The sequence below is a fragment of the Motacilla alba genome, chromosome 3 (assembly GCF_015832195.1).
Source record: "Motacilla alba alba isolate MOTALB_02 chromosome 3, Motacilla_alba_V1.0_pri, whole genome shotgun sequence".
NCBI classification, from domain to species: domain Eukaryota; kingdom Metazoa; phylum Chordata; class Aves; order Passeriformes; family Motacillidae; genus Motacilla; species Motacilla alba.
Genome location: NC_052018.1, coordinates 30,269,955 through 30,290,068, shown reverse-complemented (window position 1 = coordinate 30,290,068; position 20,114 = coordinate 30,269,955). Strand labels below are relative to the sequence as shown.

The following is a 20,114-nucleotide window of genomic DNA, read 5'->3' as shown; positions in this document are numbered from 1 at the left end:
TCATCCTATGCCATTGCTGCTTCTTTGCCTGATGCCTATTTATGCTATTCTTGCACTGCCACACTCCAGAACTCACTCTTTAATTGCACAAAATAACTTCACAGCAGCAGCGTTTTGGAGATCTGGGAATAGGCAAGTTACATGCAAAAATTTACTAAGAACATAGCTTCAAAATTTCAGGTTTTCTCCAAAAAACCCCACCAAAACTGAAAACAAAATTCCCTATACACAGAGAACACTCTCCATTGGTAAAAGTCATTAAAAATAACTAGTAAAACAAGAAAAATTTAAGACATTAAAGAGAGGAAAAAACTACTTTTATGAGGAGCAAATAATAGCTTTATAGACTTAAACTGCTTTTAAATACTTCTTAAACTATTCTTTAAAAACATGAAAAACTTAAAAATAAGAAGACCCCATGAAAATACACATATACTATATCATTATTTTTTGTACATTACTGATGTATTTCTAAAACATATTATTAAAAATGCATTTGCAGTTTTAATGTTTGATTTCATTAAGACCAACTGAGTAAAACAGGGTATTTGTAAATATTTGTAAAACCTTATTTCCTAAGGGAATAATTCAAAAGTTGTATCCTAACAGCAAGGAAATGCTTTTCCTATTAACATGCTGCCGCTCAATTACTTTACTCTTGGATGCACATGGATGCAATAATAACTTACAAGACACAAATGTGCTGAGCTTTTTCCACAAGTCTTTTGCAGCTTTTCATCAAAATTAAAGATGAAGAGTAAAACTCTTAATAAATTCTCATTGTTTTTATATCCATAATATGTGTGCTTTCAAAATAAAGGAAAAGCTAGCTCATACCACCAAAAATCCATTTTCCCAAAAATACTTTGTCTTCAGCAGCACTCTCCATACCAAAAGCTAATGCTGGGGTACTGTGATTTCAAGTGAGATCCCAAAAAGCAGAAAAGTTCTAGAAAAAACAGCCTTGTCCCTCTCACAAAGCCAAAACAAGCACAAAATATGAGAGGGTCTGTTATTGTGTATGAACAGTCATGCTGATTTCCAAAGAGTCTTGAATACTGGGGATAAAATACCCCAAGATGTTTTCCGAAATCCATCCAGATCATATTCAGATACTACTGATAATCAGCAAAGAATGTGCTTTAGTGATTTACTCAAATCCCTATGTGCTGGATTTGCAGGAGTTACTTAAGACAAGAAGCAGAATCTAATGGTAAGAGTCAGTCAGCCCATGTTAGGCACTTAATTAACCATTAGCAGTATGTATCTGCTAATTGATACAGCAGTTCCATCAGATGACTAAGAAACTTAAGACAAATATTTTTCAGAGGCTAAATCTAAAATTACTCTGCAAACTGAATAGACAGACTACACCTCTCTAACCCACAGAATCACAGAATGGCTTGGATTGGAAAAGATCTTAAAGATAATTTAGATCATTCCAGCCACATCTTCCACTAGACCAGGTTGCTCCCAGCCCCATCCAACCTGGCTTTGAACACTGCCAGGGAAGGGGCATCCACAACCTCTCTGGGCAACCTGTTCCAGCACCTCACCACATTCACAGTCAAGATCTTATCTAAATATGCTCTTTTTCAGTTTGAAGCCGTTCTCCTGTGTCCCATCACTACAATCGCTTGTAAAAAGTCCTTCTGCAGGTTTGTTGTAGTCCTTCTTTAGGCAGTGAAGAGCTACTAGAAGGTCTTGCCAGAGCCTTCTCTTCTTCAGGATGAAAAAACCCCAACTCTCTCAGCCTGTCTTCATAGGAGACATGCTTCCATCCTCCAATCATGGTAAAGTTGATCCTTTGCAAGAGTTTGCAAATTCATAATTTTTTTTTTTAAAAGGAATGATTTGCCCATTGCCGATTATGAAAAAGTTTTTCAATGTATTTTTTTTTTTTTTTGTCTGGGCATAAAGGAAAATTTTCTGTGATCTGTTTAAAATGAGTTTCTTATCCAGATATTTATTTAACAAAGAATTTTTATGTCATACATTGTGATTTGCCTTTAACTTGGTGTACAGGCTAGACATGTACTTTTTTATAATGAAGTACTGCACTTGCTCATTGTTGAATGAAGGCTGCTCAAAAGACAGATTTGCAAAAGACCTTCCAAACACAATTGGGCCCATTTCTGTGTTTCAAATAGACAAAATAGACTTCCTACCTGAATTATTTCAGTATTGTTTTAAGGCTTTATAAATTACTGAAAGCAAGGGTTACTAATCTTGCCAATGAAAACTTGAAACCAAAAATCACAGCCTATCTAGTAGTAAACAAACTGAGGAGTTTTGAATGTTTCCAAAATTTTTAACATGGACACAAGGGACATAAGTTTCCTGAATGTCTAGGGAATCTTCTCATGAACTCCCTGAGCCAACATTTAGTAACTTCACTCAAACACCCAGAGTCTTCAAAAGTTCATCAACCTCTTCCCAGCTACATTCTTGTTTTTATCTCAGAGACCATCTAAACTGCTATTCTGAGGATGTGTGAGTCTTATTGAAAGCATGTGAGTCCAAGAATGTGTATGATTCACAGAGGGATGGTCCTCAAAAGCATATTCTGTAGGGTCATGACAAAGTGTGACAGACTTAGAGATGTAAAACATTAAGCAAGATGCATGAGCTTCTATTAATATGAAAGTTATTTTACAACGTTTATTAAAATATTTTCTTGAGGATACCAGAAAAATGTTCAGCATCAGGAACTTAAAATCAACAGGCAAACATTTTTATTTTGATACTGTGGCATTTAAAGATTTAAGGGAAATTTTGCTGTCTAATTGTTGTCTCTGATTTTGCTGACTGGGATTGCTCTCTTGAGTGGGATCTAATTTTGCATATGGATGGAAGGAGATGTCCTTCTGGAAATTTAGAGCTTCTCTGAATAAATTTATTATTTCTATATAATTCCAATTCAATATTGACACTAACTTGTTTCAACAGTTTCATTGAGTTCCTGTTTAATATAATTTACACTTTCAGTTTTGATATGATTTCTTGATAAGATTTTTGTTCAGCGTATAATGAAATTTGGAAAACGTATAGCAAGTTATCTCAAGAAGTCACATGGTCTCATAATTTTGGACAATATGTACACATAGCTGTCTAGAACACCAAAGGCCTGACAAGTTCTTAATATTTTTTCTGGTGTTCTTCAAATGCACTTCAAATATACACCATGCTGTTCTTCAGCATAACACAATTTTTTTTTCCCCTGTGGGCTGGTTTAGTTTTTTTCCCTATCTCCTGGGCACATTAAAGCAATTGAGTAGGTGTTGATGGCAAAAAAAAGTAATATTTCCATTTGGGTCTCCTTTGGTATTTTCTCCTGACAGTTTAAAAATTTTAAGTTTTTTATTTTAGTATTTGTTAAAAACTGATTTATTAACAAATTATCATTTAAAATCAAAGCTGAAAATAAACTCTCCTCAAGCCCCAGGCTGTTTCTATACTCCCAATAGCTAGAAATTTTTACAAGGATAAAGAAAACAGAAAAGAAAATGGCTGTAAGGCTGTAAAGCAGCAGCCCACACATTAGAAGCACTGTGGGGGTTTTTTGGTTTAGTTTTCTGTTGATTTGGGGTTTTGTTTTGTTTTTTGTTGTCATTGTTTCTGTTTGTTTAGGGCTTTTTAACTATCATTCATGAGTATCCTCAGTTATGCTGCATTAGAAGATAATGAGAGGTTTTGTTTCTCCAGTTCAGAGGGGAATACTGCAGGGAGAATCTTTGGAGATCACTGTCACTTGTAAAACAATGAGCAAAGGATCTTTGGAGCTTTGCTTCCCACCAGTAGAGAGGAAATAGCTAAGAATGAGACCATGAATAAACTCATGATCTTCAAAAAGAGACTGAAGCTGAGCAGAAAAAAAAGCCAAAAACCTTCCTACAAATAACCCCAAAAAACAAAACAAAAAAAAAAACAACGACCCAAAACCAATGAAATCCTATTGCCAAATAACCAAAGCAAAACACTCCAACCTTAGAGAAAATTAGGAAGCAGCCACAACAGCAAAAGGAGTCCACCAATCATGGCAGCATTTAACAAATAATACCAACATTAGAAGTAGAACCAGGCCGATCCAATGCAGTCAAAGACTGACCAACTAAATCATAAATGTTTCATTTTCTGGAATAATCAATGTAAAGTTCCCTTTGAGTGTGTACCTTACAGTGATCAAGTACCAGGAAACACACAAGACCTAATCAGAAACACAAAATATAATGCAAACAGCGATGTATGCAAAAACAACTGAGATAATTCTGCAACCATTTAGTCCCTACTACTCAGTATTTAGTACCAAGTAGTTGCCAATCTAAAATACTATGTAAGGAACCTGCTACTATTTGGCTCTATCAGCAGATGTCAAATGCATTCATTTGAGCAGGAGTTTTGTTTATGAGCATGCCATTTTAAGAGCCACATCAGAAAAAAGAGTCTAGCACAGGCTGAAAACCTACTTAGAAAATAATATTCAAAATATATTCTAACCATATTTGGCTAAAATTGGTAACAAATACCCCCTGAAGTATCCATTAAGCAGGTCTGTAGTGTTTGTCTGGAACATAGTAATAGTCAACACTCACTCTACTCTTCCATGTAATAAAACAGAAACATATTGACTTGACTCCAAGGAGAAAGGAATGACTTTTTATAGTAGGCCAGAACCAGACTTCAAAGATATCCTGACAACCTAGAAAAAAACAAACTGGAAACAGAGGATCAGGCTCAGGTAGCCAAGGAAATGGCTCCACACTCAGACCAGGATAAACAAGTGTAGAAACAGGGAGAAATCCACCAGTTGAGAACCAGCAGTGCAGAAGATGATGAGGTGGATATAGCTGATCTCAATGGTAACAGGAGAGGATGGCACACAAGCCTGGCTGCTGTTGGAAAAGCACTACCCTTGCCTTTTGGGAGTTACAGGGTTGGCCAGAGACCAAGACTCCAGGCCTTTCCTACTTTTGCTACAAAAATACCTCCAAAGGTCAGACTGGTGAGGAACTTAAGGTTTTGTTGTTCATTTCATGGACTTTGTGTTGTGTTATTGTCCATCATGGTTTGTCTTTTGGGCAGCCTTGTACTTAACCAATACCCTGACATAGGAGCTGACCTTGATGACAGCTCATTCTCTCAGGTTCTGTCCTTGCAGCACACAGTTCAGTTTTCAGAGAGGAATATTTAGGATAATGATACTGAAGTGTCATTATGGGGGAGAGATGATACAAATTTAATGGACAGAGAGCTATAGATAGCCTGGTTTAATAGTCCATTATAACTCTGTAGGGAGGGGGTGTGGGGCTCAGTGTGATTTTAAAGCATCTTTTAGATCTCTCAGGTCTATGTTGAAGGCTGAAGACATGCTGCTGATTGTCCATTGCCCACAGCACAGCCTTGAATCACCGCAACACAGGGTGTCACTGCTCTGTATTTCTCAATCCCAATCCTATTTCACCCTCTTCATCTACTTTTGCCAAGATGTGCAAGAGACCCCTGGAATGCATTTTACAGTCATCTACACAGTGAACAGCTTGATGAAAAAACAGAGATTTAGCTTCTTTATGTACCTATAAACAACTTACTAAGCATGAGAGAGTGCAAGGCTTTGACCTTAGCCAGAGATGTTCTCAGTCTTATCCTTTAAACTCCATGGACAGCGAAGGCTGACCATTGTCTCTCCCAACCTCAGCATTCTGTCTTCCTGATACTCCTGCTGCTGCTTCTCTTCCATCTCTGTTTTGACTGCTATTAAATCACATTTCCTCCAATGCATACCTCAATATTCTGCCCTCAGTAAATGCTAATTCTCCTCTAAATTCTGTTAAAATTAAATAGATTTCTAACGTGGATATCTTAAAATATAGTATCTAAAACATTATTTTCAAGAGCATAAAACCTCTTTCATGACTTATTCTATCATACATCTTTAGGAATAATTCTTCTAGTGATAAAACTGCTTTTTAAATAAATTTTTATAGACAGTGTTATCAGCTACTTAGATATAGAATTTTAAAGGTATTTGTTATTCTCAACACACTGCATAATCCCCAAGGAACTTGCAGTGATGAATCCTTCCTCTCACTTTCCCCTGTAACCCTTCAGTGATTTAGCTGAGGACCTTATTTCAAATACAAAAAGGAAAAGCTGATGTCCTTCCCTGAGCAGAAAGTGCAATGCATAAATATGATCGCGCAGAAATAATGTACAAAATAACCAGAACTGTACATTTATTATAACTCAGATATTATTATACCATAACTGCATCTTATGATAAACAAACATATTTTTATTCTATGTACATGAGTTTGATGATTTTTCCCCCTAAATAATGTGCAAAAAGAAAAGTAACAGAATCATATTCCATTTTGAACTTTTTCAAGCTCCTAAAAACAGAATAATTCAGGAGATTGAGGACTTGTCAATTGTCTTCTGCCAAAAAGAAACAGTACACAGGAATTTTCATCTGTTTCCTGAAGTAAATTTCTAAATTCTTTATCCTTGACTTCTCCAAAATGCAGAAGTCATAATGCAATAGGAATATTATGATTATTTTTCAGAAACACATTTCTATTTTGATGTGCACTTTCCAAATACAGATTTTTGTTTAAAAGCTCCTTCCATATAGCATCGCTACTGTCAAATTATATTTAACACACGAGCTTTCAAAATATAAATATAACTGAAACACTGACTTAAAAGCAAAATGGTTCTTTATTCCCTCTTTAAGCTGAATATATGCTACAATTAACACTTTAACATTCCAGGGATACAACATCTCCACTAAAACTGCACAGTCAAATAAATCTGCTCATCAAAGGATATAATTTTGTTTAAAAATATGAAACATAAAATTATAATTAAAACCTCAGCACTATATAGCTCCTTATTTACCTGTCCCTGAATGCAACGTATGGAGCAGAAACTGAAGAAACCCAGCAAACATAGCAGCTTCAGCAAGAGAATGTTTAAAGCACAGCTGGCATCTAGTAGGTTGCTGAATCCAGCCTGCAACTGTAGCAAAACCGTAATGCCAGCAAAAATCCACTTCAGTGAGAAGGAGACGATCTCAAAGAAGTCATGAGGTCCTTGCGTCCTGATTCTAAGCCAAATTATTCTGCAGTGTCAAGCACTGAACACCAGTGACACCAAACAGGGCTAACGAGAGCTCTTGTCAGCAAAACAGATCTCTGCAGTGTAGTGCAAGCATCGATTACTGCATTAGTTCGCTGCAATGGCAGGGAGTTTCAGCCTTTAGAAAGAGTTAATGGCTTTTGGGATCCAGAATCAACGATCCTCAGGAAACAGATGGGGGGGAAAAAGCTCCTTCCTCTCTGGATAGAACAGGAAAGAAGTTTCTTAGTGCTTTTAAGTCAACAGTAGACACACGCTCAGGCACCTAAGTAATCAATACCACTGCTGCAGTTATTATTTATATTCAGCAGTGGTGCACTGAACAAGTTTAATCAACTGCATAGACGAAGCAATTGTGTTTAGGAAATGTGGCTTTTTTAATTTATGTAAAACATCCCAAGCTGCAGATTTACTTCTAGCACACTGAAAACACAAATAGCCCTTGAGAAAAACGTACTACTTTTTAAAAATTAATAGGATAATTTAATTATTTTCATATATAACAGATGTGTGCATGGAAACATAATTTTATATAAGAAAAATATACTCCAAATAAAAACCCCCAGGAAAAAACATTTTGTATTCCAAATTACATGTTCAAGATAAAACAGAAAAGCAGAACTTGTATTTGCAAAAGCCAGATGATTAGAGAATTATAGTTAATAGAATTTACTAAAGTATTAAATCTACTGTAATCATATCCAAATTATGTATCATATCCATATCATATCCAAACAATAAAACTATTTCTGTGGCAAAGATAGCCTTCCTCTGTACAAACAGATTTTCTGCAGCCTATCTACATACTGCAGGACTTCCAATATACAATGCAGGACATCCAAAATACAAAAAAACCCTGCTGTTTAGAAACTAAAATGTGAGAAAGCAAAGCAAACAAAGAGAAGCTTAGAAGGGATAAAATATAAATAGTGAAGCTAATGAGAGCTTACAGCTCTTTCATACTTAACAATATATGGATCTATTAGTAATAATGAAAATGAACTTTTAATCAAGTTGTTTCCCTGTAATTCTGGATAAAACCCAAGGTACTGAACACTCTCTTTCACACTCCCACATGTCAGTCAACAGCAAAAGCCACAGAATATCCCTGGCCACTGCTGACTTTAAGTGTCCCCAATAGCACTGCTGCAGGAGGAACTGTCAACTGTCTAACTCTGCTTTATTCACAGACATGCCCTTGTTAGGAGATGGTGTTAGGAGATGGTTTTTTTGGAGGAGAACTGTGTCCAGTCTTTATAAATTTCAAGAGACTGCGATCAACTGCTACTGACCAAGGAACATACCCAGCTTTCTCCTAAAGCCAGAAACACTTCTTGAAAAAGAAACAAAAGACAGAGTATGCCAGATGCCTGATGCTTCCACAGCACATCCACTGACCCTTCTGCATTCCTCCTTGAAGGATGACCTCCTCTTCTGCCAGGGCAGGCATTGAGGGCTTTGTCTCACTTTCAGAACACAGCATACCTGGGTCCTGAACACGCACCTCTCCTCACCTGCACGTACTAAACAAGGCAGGGGATTTTGTCATAACAAAAATCAACAGATAAAAAATTCTTGCTTGCTACAACCTCAGAATTGGTAAATGAGACTGTAGTGAATGGGGGTTGTTTTCTGACTTATTTCAAGCGTTCCTGTCATTTCCATGGCATACATGTGTCTGAGAAAAAAATAATGAACTGTTTTCCCAAACACATTAAGAAAGGTTGTCTGTGCTCCATGGTGTTGTTAAAGCTCTCACTGTCTCCTACTCCCCTATGTGATAACTCCTCCCTGCTCCTCCAGCAGGCAGTTGTCTGTGCCTATTTCCCACTGCTATCCCTAGCCGTGAGCTCTGCCCAAGCCCTGCCTAAGTAGCCCAGCCTAACAGCTTCAGATGGCAGAGATGTCTGCAAGTATTTGCTGAAAATAAGGGAAGAGAGGAGCAACAGAAGAATCTTCTGAGGTCAGAAAGGGCATGTTGCAGAACAGAACAGTACCACCAACTCCAGCATGCATTGCTCATCCCTAAGGGTGGATTTCATTCCTCCCAGCCCCAGACACATTGAGCCTTTCTGCTGCTCCAAAGGTTCATCTGACAGCTTAAGAATAAAGTGCTGATAGTTGGTCTATTTACTTTTACATCCATTAATAGTATCAAAGCATAGCAAACTGAATGTAAAACTGGACATCATTCCATTTTCCTAGTAAAAATACATAATTAAGTTTTAACACACTTCCAAACTTTGCACAGGATAGCACTGCCTTTGTAATCTCTGCAGGTTTTTTACCCTTGCAAATGATTTTATTGCCACTATCTTTTGAGGCATGTTACACTACACATCTGATAGTTAGATATAATCTACACAACTGATAGTTAGATATTGACCACCACATTTCATAATCTTCCTGCTAATAGCTGGTCTAGATCTTAATCTGTGTATGATACTCCTGCAGTTATAAAAATTTCTAAGACCATTAGAAAAGCATGAGATTGTTCAATCTCACACAACTCTACTGAGATCATAGAAAACTTGAAGTAGTCTTTGGCTTTGCACCCAGAACTAAAAACATTAGAAAAATCATATTTGCTTCTGATAAGCTTAAGTGCAGTGTTAAGCTAAGACTGAGCTAATTAAGACATTTGCAGCATAAGTACATCTTCTCTTCAGTAAAGTATTGCCCAGTGAAGAGACTGAATGTTTTTCAGTCTCTTTTTCAGATTCTTTGACAAAATAGTTACAACTTTGCAAAGAAAATGTTTGACCATTTACCAGAGAAAGACTTCTATACATAAATATACAAATGCATAAATTCACACACTTCTGGAGAAGGGGTTACAGATTGACATAGGACCAATTGTGAAATTTTTCGTAACTACTGAAAAAAAAAAGAGGTTAAGAACTCCTTAAAGGAATGTCTGCCTTTAAACATGCATCAAACTTGTTAGAGCTCATCAAAGTTCCTCTCCTTTCACAAATGAACATATTCTGTTTATATTCCTAGCCAGGTGACAAAAAAAATAAAAAAGCACCAAAGGAGAAATTAGGTAGTCGAATCAACAGAGTAATATACTGAAGCTCACAAGTTTGGTCTTTTATTTAGCTTGAGCTAAATCAATGTCATGCTGCTGTTGCTCCACAGCTTTCAAGTCAAACCTTGATCCAAGCTAATCAATTCAAAGTGAAAGTGAAATAATGTGGCATCCATCTGAACAACACCATGTAAAAGCACACACTGGGAGCAGGCTGTGGCGTGCCTCCACTGGCATCCCAGACTAAGGGCTTGACTACATTGTTTCTGGATGTCCTCTGGGGGAGTTTTACAGAACATCACCCACCATTTTGCAGCAGACTGGAAGCCAGAAGAGCATTTCTGCACAACCAAGAGATAGGAACCCCTTCAAGCACATAGGTCTGAAAGAGTCAGTAAGGAAACGCCCTGCTATTTATGGCTTTTGCAACCAGCATTCCAAGTCCCTGTCAATTGTTTAGTACTGTGCTGCCAGTGATGTTTCATTTCCCCCTCCTCCACCCAGGATTAACTCGATTGTTCTTGACTCTTCTGAGGAAGATGATCATGACAGTGAAACTGGAAAGAGACAAAATGAACACTCATCCTTGAAAACCTATGCTGGGCCTTCAATCCCATAGGTGCAGTGGCTGAGATCACTGCTATCCAACCTTCGTGATTCACTAATTTTGCAATGCATTTATCTTAGTTTCCAAAAGTCAACAGCTCCTAAGATAGATCATTTTGATAACTGGCCTTGACTGAGGAGAATCTACTGTCAAGAGAGAACATCAGTGCAAATCTAACAGTGCAGCCACTGTCAGATTTACAGATTTCTGGACTTCTTCTGACATCCGAGGATGATGAATTGACCTCTGTGTGTCAGAGATTTCATGGAGTATTTTTGTTCACGACAAGGGCAGTAAGTAACACATTAACTTACAATATCCATAAAAGATCTGCTGGATAGAATTTCTAGAGCCAAAGGTCCTTTTAAACAAACCTTAATTCAAGCAATTTGCTCAGCTATTCAAGTGCCAACCAAAGCCAGATGTTTTCAGTTAAATGGTGACAAATCTGCAGGCACTGACTTTACAATTTACTGATCAATGGCATCAAAATATTATTTTTGTTCCCAGCTAAACTACCGTGTCTATTTGTTGTGTTACTGTCTCCACCCGCACCCCACAGCACAGTGGATGTGGAAGACTCATATTCCAAGTCCCTTCCCTGCCTGTTGCAGGGTAAGCTGGTTTGAAGGGTTGGTATGCCAGCACCACTTTTGACAGCCATGCTCTAGCACAGACTTGAACTGACAGAACCAAATTGCTGCGATCCATTCAGCCCGTAGGATGAGGCTGCAGGCATTCACCTGCACTTGAGTTTTCCTGGCAAAAGAGAAGTCGAGCAAAATGCATTCCATTCAAACCCAGACTACAGCAAAAATAGGAGAATCTACCTAAGGTGACAATGCCATTACAGTTCATTTAATTCAGCCACATAACCTTGCAAAAATTCCTTAAAACAACATTTTTCCCCCTTCAAAAACTCTCCACTCCCATTACAAAGTAAAAAACCAAAAGATTACACGTTCTGAACTAATTCCTTATTGAAAGGTTACACAGCCATGACTGGTAAACGTTTGTGTGTTACTATTTTATTTTTTTCTATATTTCAGGATAATTTTGACAATTTAACTCACATTCTTTCCTTTTCTTTTTCCTACTACCTAAATGGTAGTAGATGGATGTAGACATGTTTAATTTCTGAATCCTTCTACAATTCAGATTCCTCCCAGATCCTTTAATTCTAGAAAATGACAGGTTTAAAACTAGAAATTAAAGGAGCAGTATGTACTGGACATTCCAAAAGGAACCTCTATTAAGCAGCATTTTCCATTACTTTAAAATGTTATAAATCATCCAGACAAACAAACAAAAAAAAATGCTAAAACCACACATCTAAATGCAGAGTTTAACGGTGACCATGCTGTTTAAGCATTGTCAGAAAATTCATTCCTAATCCTTATAAAAATTTTCTAGGGCAAAGTAAGATTGGGTCCACAATAGTACAGATAACTGATGTTATGATGGCAACATGCCTAAAATTCACATCAATATTTGTTGTTGCAGCTTTTTTTAAGGGAAACTATGCTGATAAATTAGAATTTTTAAGGATATATTTGAAGAGAAGTCAAAATGTAAATGGTACATTTGTTTAAGAAAAAAAAAAAAGAAACCTGCTCACTGGAAAATTAAATGTCTTCCTAAGTGTTTCAGTGACTTGTAGGAATAGTCATTCCCTAAGAATTTTTAGCAGTGATCTTTACAAACTTGGTAACAAGAACAGATTAACCAACTGATTTCAGAGCAACCTTTCTGTGGAAAAGAGACAGCAGCAGCACAATAGGATTTATTCCCAAACATTCAGGGACTGTTTTGCCTTTCCCCAAACACTGTCTGCTTAAAGAGAGTGACAACTGCCCTGCTGGCAAATCAGTAATGCCTTTCCCATGGGAGATAACTGAACCTACCTGGGTACACTTATAAGGTTCAGTGTGTTACACAAACATTGGCAGGCACAGCAAACACCATAAAGTTTAGAGAACCTACATCTATTTAAAATTGTATTTTTGAGTTCCTGTTTTATCTGTAAGCGCAAGTCACTTTTATACTATATTTTAAGTAAAATCTGAGCCTGTAGAGAATACAAAATTCCTAGGCATACCATGCACTTTGATATAAACTGACACTAATTTGCTGTGGTAGTGCTCTGGAACATGACAGGCTCACTAGCTCTGAGCTCATGACACTGGTTAGGATTCACTGACAGAGCAGAAGTTTTTGCTCACCTCGTCATTCAGCTGAGAACTGTATAAAGCACATGTGGGTTAAAGGGAGTCACCTGGGGAGCACTGCTTTGCACAGCATGAGCTTCCTGCTCTGCAAAGCTGTGTGTCACTCCTACCCAAAACTGACAGGATACCAGTGCCTGGTGAAATTCCCACCTCAGAGGCAGGAGAAGGGCTGAGGCACTCCAAGAACTGTATCCAGCTGCTTCAGAATATTTCCTCTCTTGTGACACCTGCCAACGATCTCCAATGCAGAACATTCTGACTTTCAAAGACATGACAGAGGCAAAGAATAAAACAACAAATCTGCAGGATTTTATATTCACATATAGCTCTATTCCCTACCTCTGGGATAATGTCCTGTTAATAACATATCATGATCCTTGAAGTATTTAACTGGAACAGACTCACTGGAGTGCCTTCTAATAGCACACATACATTCTATTTCATATAAATATATATATTCACAAACTTGTACATCTCCCAGAAAAATCTAGTCTTAGTAATGGTATGAAACTAAATTAAAACAAAGAATATGAAAACATTCCTTCTCATACATTATTGTATAGTTTCTTTTTGTTCCTAAACCCACTTGACTGCAGCATATCCTTACCCTAAGGATACTTAGGGTAAGTAGGAAGAGAATATGCAGCTCCACCAAGATTTCTTAAGCACAAACATAGAGAGTCACGTGTCAATGTGTAACTCTGAACGTCTCAAATTTTGAAAATCTGGCTTGTGATCCTCAAACAAGAGTACCTTTTCCTTGTTATGTTTAGTGTTTTTTTCCCTGAGGATAGGACTCAATTAAAGAAATTAATAACTGCTTCCATAGAGCTATCCGTGTCAGTGTCATTCCCATGTGCAGGATAAATCCCATACTTCATTTGTAACATTAAAGCTACAGGACAACATAAATCTGCCTATGGAAAAAAATGCACATGCAGACAAGATCTGAAAAAGGTTTTCAAATTACTGGTTCAAGTAGTAAAGTGTGCCTGGATTTCCAGTTTCTCTCTGTGCTGAGAGAGAAACTGTCTTGCGCAGAGGCTGACAAAAAGAGTGAGATTTGACTGCTCCATCTGGTGGCTCATTAAGCACAATTTTAATGGTTTAAGAATACGTGTCCTTATGGTTTAAAAAGGGCCACCTCTGGAGTTTTTGTTTTCACTGAGCAACAGGGCAAAATAAATTCTTAGAACCTAAATATTTTTTGCACAGGCAGATAATGGTAGGACAAGGAGGAATAGTTTCCAAGTAGAAGAGATTTAGATTAGACGTTAAAAAGAAATTCTTTGCTCAGTGGGTGGTGAGGCACTGGAACAGGTTGCCCAGAGAAGCTGTGGATGCCCCATCCCTTGAGGTTCAAGGGCAGGTTGGAAGGGACAATCTGGTCTAGCAACCTGGTCTAGTGGTTGGATCTGCCCATGGCAGATGATCTTTAAGGTCCCTTCCAACCCAAGCCATTCTATGAATATAACAATTTTACTTATTCCTTTACCACACACAGTTCCCCCAACTAATATCATATATATTAAGCTAGGATCCGTGATGCAATCAAAACTTCTGTGTAATGGAATTTAAATACATCCTTAAATTCTCTGCAGGTCTGCATTGAAAATTGCAAAATAATCCCCTGCTAATTATGGCCCAAATGAACCGTGCAATACACATTTCTCAACTTGCTCAGTGGAGCAAGTTAGACTTGGTCCAGTTTGCACATGAGGCACAGCAAAGACATAGGTGAAAAAGTAAAGAATGATAATATTTTCTTATTTAAAATAGAAAAGGTCATGTTTACAGAGAGAAAGAAAATGTAGAAAGAAATTATTCTAAATATAATGTTTTATTAGCAGTTCCCTCATGGCTTAAAAGAATGTGTAATAAAATATTTAATATTAAGGGTCTAAAACAATTCTGATGCAAGCATGCATTTATTGCATAGCATCACAGTATTTCCAAGACATCCACTCTTTTACAAAAAAAGGTTGAAGTTGCTTAACAATTAGAAAGCTCTCCATATACAATTTTAGCAGTCAGTCAAGGGTATGTGCTGAGGAGGATTTTTGCTCATGAGAAAGAGAGGTATTTTTAAGACATCAGACATGTACAAATGCAGCAATTTAAAGTGATGGAATACCTAAAAAAGTAACAAATTCAACTCTCAACATCTAGAGCAGCTGGGCATCTACAGAGGGAGTGATGAACTGACTAAGAGCATGTTGGACAAGCAGCATGTAGGTCCTGGCTGTCTACTACGTGCCTTAGCCAACCAATAATCGCTGGTGCATATTACACTTAGCACATGTCGTGCTTGCAAACTTTCTATTCTCACAGCAAACTTACTCAGGAAAGACAAAAACAGCTATCAAACTGAAAATTGAACTGCAAATTGAACTGCAAAAACTGCCCCCTCCTTGCGTATCTTCAAGCTGAATGGTGAAAGAAAACTGTCTCCCTTTGAACTAGAACCTTAGAAGGGTCTTTTTTTTGGACCAGAAAACAAACATGCTAAGTTAAGGACATAAAAATTGCAGGGTGGGGGTGCAGAAAATGAAAAGAGCAGAAAGGTCCAATGCACACAAAATATCACACTGTTGTAACTTTTAGAGGTGGCTCTATCAGTAAAACAAACAAATTAACAAAGTAAAAACAAAACCCTACAGCCACATTTTTAAATGGCTTACAAAACCAAAATAACAAAAAACAAACTGAAAAGACACCAACCCAAAGAATTAAAAAGGCTGTAAGGTCTGAAAAAATGAAAGAAAGAGTTTCACAATATTTATAAACATAGAAATATACATAGTATACATACATGAATCACTTTAATAACTGGCAAGAAAACCAAACAGGCAAATCAAAGTGTAATTTAGCTGATTAGCAGTAAATTAGTATGTAGTGAAAACAGGCATCTAAACTCATGGAGGCGACCTGCAGCTATCTATGAGAGAATGCAAGCATGTCAGCAGACACTAGAAAGTAACCTGAATTCTGCTGGTTGCTGATAAATGGACCAAAAAGGTAATCAGCAATAAAATGTCCTTGCACTAAATAAGCATTCTTATTTATTATCATCAAGGCAAGTCGCAGTCTCAGTCACGTACTAAAATCTCGCTAAATTAGTCAATGTACAATCAAAAAAAAAAAAAAATCTGGATTCCACTGAACTTACTATTTAAATGCAAGGCAATAAACCAGCAGACAAATAAATAGAGAACAAGTGACTACAAAGTGACTACAACTTACACCATTGTGTTAGCCAGTGCCAAATGGGTTCTCATTCATACTGTGCCTTTAGAGTAATCCCTGGAACAGCTGTGCCCTGGCCCAGCTAGCACTCTCTGTTTACTACTAGGCAGGACACAGGCCAAGAACAAACCCTAAGAGACAGCTTCCATACACTCCTCTCCTGAGGAGCTCGAGAATGCACTGCAATTCATTGCTTGGCCAAAAAAGTCAAAGAATGGCCACTTCATTTGCTAGTCAGTAAATATCACTGTCGAGATGGGCATATTTGAAACCATAGCACATGTTGGGCTTGGCAACACGGGAGATATGGAAATAAGAATCAGTTTAAGAGATTACAAAGCGTAGATCGGGAGTCCCTGATTTTGAAGCTCACATGTTCTACAGGAGAAAGAAGGAACAAAGATACCATCGGAAGAATACAAAAACACATAAGCAAATATGGAAAAACTCTTTTCAGAGGAACATCCAAAATGGACAGGAAGAGGATGAAACCATGCATATTTATTCAAAGAAAACACAGGTATCTCATAATTATTAACCTTCTTTCTGACACAATCAAGTTTTTCATAGAGCTGTTTATCAGTATGTTGATTGTAGGCAACTCATATAGACCAGTCTGTCTACTCAAAGAAATGCTTAAAGAAAGAAACTGGAATGGTTCTTGTGTATTACAGTAATTGTGTTATTGTACACTAAAAATTATATGGAAAGGTATCAGAAAAATATTAGCACAAAGTACTAACCAATAATACTCAGTACCTCACAGTATAACCCTATGTTTGAATTCAACAGGATGATCAGAATGAATACACTAGGAAAAGGACAGAGGATGAACGTCTTCCGAAAATAACAGAATCAGATGCTTGTTTGTTCCTAGTTAACTCTATAATTAAATAAAATTAAAATCACTAACAGTACCTGCATTATTCTAGAAGCCAGTAATTCATTTACCTTTTTCTTTCATAGACTTTTATTTTGCACCCAAAATGGGACAGATTTCCCATACAGGTGGAAAAATGCAAAGGTTTGGATTTCAGTTCCAAGACCACAAATCATCCTTTAATGATGGATGCTCAGACACTGCTCAGACACCTCAACACTGCACAGACTATTCAGTTATGCAGCTTTACCAAACATATTTTGGTTCATCTTTCACATTTCATCTTTTCCTCTAAGTTCTCTGATCAAAAGAGTAACAGTAAAAGCTGAGTTCACATAACTTTTATGGTACACAAAAAATACATGCATATAAAAAATACTGAATGGCAGAAGTGTAGGAAAGAATCAACGCCTGGCTACAACACCATGCCATGTATCAAGTTACTGAGTTTTAAGTCCAGTTAACTTCATAGCAGTACTTTGAAATCTACTGCTCAGCAGCTAAAATTAGGACAAGCTTTTCAAAAGCTTTTTCATCTCCCTCTTAGACCCTTAAAAAGTGCTCCATGACCCAGAGCTCATGCTCACATTCTCATGCCTGCTACCTGCAATGGCTTCTGTATGGAAAAAGCTGACTGCTGAACGTTCTTGAGAATTGACCTTTCATGGAGAAGCCTATTGAGCTCCTGAGTTTCTCTACAAGTTCAAAAACTCTCACGGCTCCTGAAAGTAAAGGTACCCTGATGTCAAACATTAAGTGTTTTTGAACATAAGACTTCAATCCAGCCATGCTTCAGTATCTGCCCTCCTGTCATGAAAATAATCATCTTACTACTGGAAAAATTACTATGAGGAAAAATTTGTTGCTTCTTCATGAATTAGATGTGCAGAAGAAAGATAAGCAACAAAGAACAAACAACTAATAAAATGATGAACTTGTGAAAAGTCAAGCAACCCAGAAGACGGGACATATTAATAGTAATGAAACCTAAGGTCTTGCCAACTGAGATAGATGTGAAAGAAATCTAGACTTCATGGTTTGTGACATCATCTTGGTAAGTCAAAAGGTGAATTTCTTTTTTCCTTTTACAAAATCAGATTATTATGGATTTTTTTACTGGAAATGGCTTCCAGGCTGACAAAAAAAGAATATGGCACAGATAGGGGTACTGTGAATTTAGCCCCAGATGTTGCCAGCTTAACTCAGATCCTGCCACAGGAACAGCAGCAGCATTTCTTACATAGAGCAACATCAGTGCAGGCTCTGAAGAAACTTTTTTTTAATTTTCAGGAATCCTCCATTTCAACTGAGTAAGAAATTATGATTACAGTTTTTCTTAATTTTGCTTATCTATCCTCAGGGTTAACATGGTTCCTGGCAGCAAATTTCAACCTTCCTAGCAGTAACTCAGCCTTCCAGGGGAAGAGAGGAGCACTCACTCAACCTCTCTCCCTCAATCTACTTCTTTCTGTTTTCTTTTTTCACCCCCACTTCTTTCCTAAACTATTCAACCACAATCCTTCCCACCTTTCCTGATTTATCACGTTTTATAGACCTTAGTGATATTTTGCTCTTTCCTCTGAGCTTCCTCCAGCATGCTCACAACCTTCTTAAGGTAAACTAGAAAAGGGGCTGTATTAGGATTTAATAGGAAGATTCAGCCACATATCTTCCATGACATCCTCACGTATATGGTTACATATTTCTCTGAAATGCAGGATAGCTTGAAAACAATTTAACTTTTTTACCCCAGTCATGTTCAGCTCATCTCACTTGTATATGCATGTACTTTAAATAATTTCATATACACAAACCAGATTTTTTACTGCCCAACTCTAATTCAACAAGCCTTTATTTACAGCTCCACAAGCACTGTAAATAATTTCAGGTGCTCAAAAGCACTGAATACTGATAGCATTGAATAATGTTAGCAATGAACAAAACTCTGAAACGAGAGTCATTTTAAATTATATTTCCATTAAAATCTGAATCAGATGTAGGTCTAAATTACTGCAGAAGGACTAGAAGATAAATTTGAACTAATGTTTAAAAAACAGCAATCTTCCTAGGAAGGGCGTTTTATTTTACACTAACTTAAATCTCAGCCACACTTTTAAACAAATTCTGCTCCAGTTTTAAAACTCCATGCCCAACTTTCCAAACAGATGTTAAAACATGCTAGCAGATGTTAGAGTACAATTTGACTTGCCTACACTCCAAACTGAAAATATCTCTGTCAAAAAGTTTAACTAAAAGATTTCAAACGAGCCTCCTCTTCTCTACAGTCCTTTCCTGATGTTTTCCTTTGGTTCTTTTATGGGCCCTACTGCACTTGTGTGGTTTCTCTCTTAGCCCCCAAACCACCTTTTGTGTCAATAATGCTTACAGAGCTTGGAACAAATCCTTGGGGCAAGGATCTAATTTATTCTCTCCTGTGCCTGGGAGCACACCCAAGCACAAGTACCCAAAGGGACCCTCAAAACACCAGAAAAGGATGGAGGAAGGGGCCAGATCCTTTCCTCCTGGAGCTGAGCCAGCACCGACATATTTGTCAGCAAACCACAGCATCCCTTTCTGCTCCTGACCTCCACATCATCTCCTCCTGCTCACAACCTCCTGCCTCACACCTGGGAATAAACCAAGAAAACAGCAAGATCCCTGCCCGTAACATTTTCTAACCAGAAATTAATGTCATAAGAATGAAATTAAATTAAATTGGGTCACCCAGTTTCTCACAGTACCGTGAGAAAGGCATTATGAATGAAACAATCATGTCTTCACTGAAAGCCATCAGAAAGCCATTTCAGGACTTTGTTTTTCAAAGAAGGCGCCATGCCTCCTCATCATGCTCTCCTCGCTCCCAAATAAATCCAATAGCAAGTATACAGAAGGAGTTTTACTTCGGTTTTCAACATTCTACCACCAATTTGTGAGTTTAAGTTGTTATTTCAAGCCTAAAGTGTGTGAACAAAATACACATGTAGG

General features: G+C 37.4%; 1 protein-coding gene across 49 annotated transcripts in view; it reads right to left on the bottom strand.

The window, feature by feature from the left end:
- RIMS1 (regulating synaptic membrane exocytosis 1) overlaps positions 1–20,114 on the bottom strand; it is a 301,642-nt gene that overhangs the window by 129,459 nt on the left and 152,069 nt on the right. Inside the window, exon 1 of one of the 49 annotated variants that reach the window (XM_038132990.1) lies at positions 6,898–7,631. The exons of 46 other annotated variants lie outside the window; for them this stretch is intronic. In XM_038132990.1, the coding sequence (XP_037988918.1) occupies positions 6,898–6,949 (52 nt within the window). In that variant the 5' untranslated portion in view covers positions 6,950–7,631. Of the gene's footprint in view, positions 1–6,897; positions 7,632–20,114 lie in introns of those variants that run through there. 2 more of the 49 variants (XM_038132980.1, XM_038132988.1) reach the window with 2 other exon arrangements.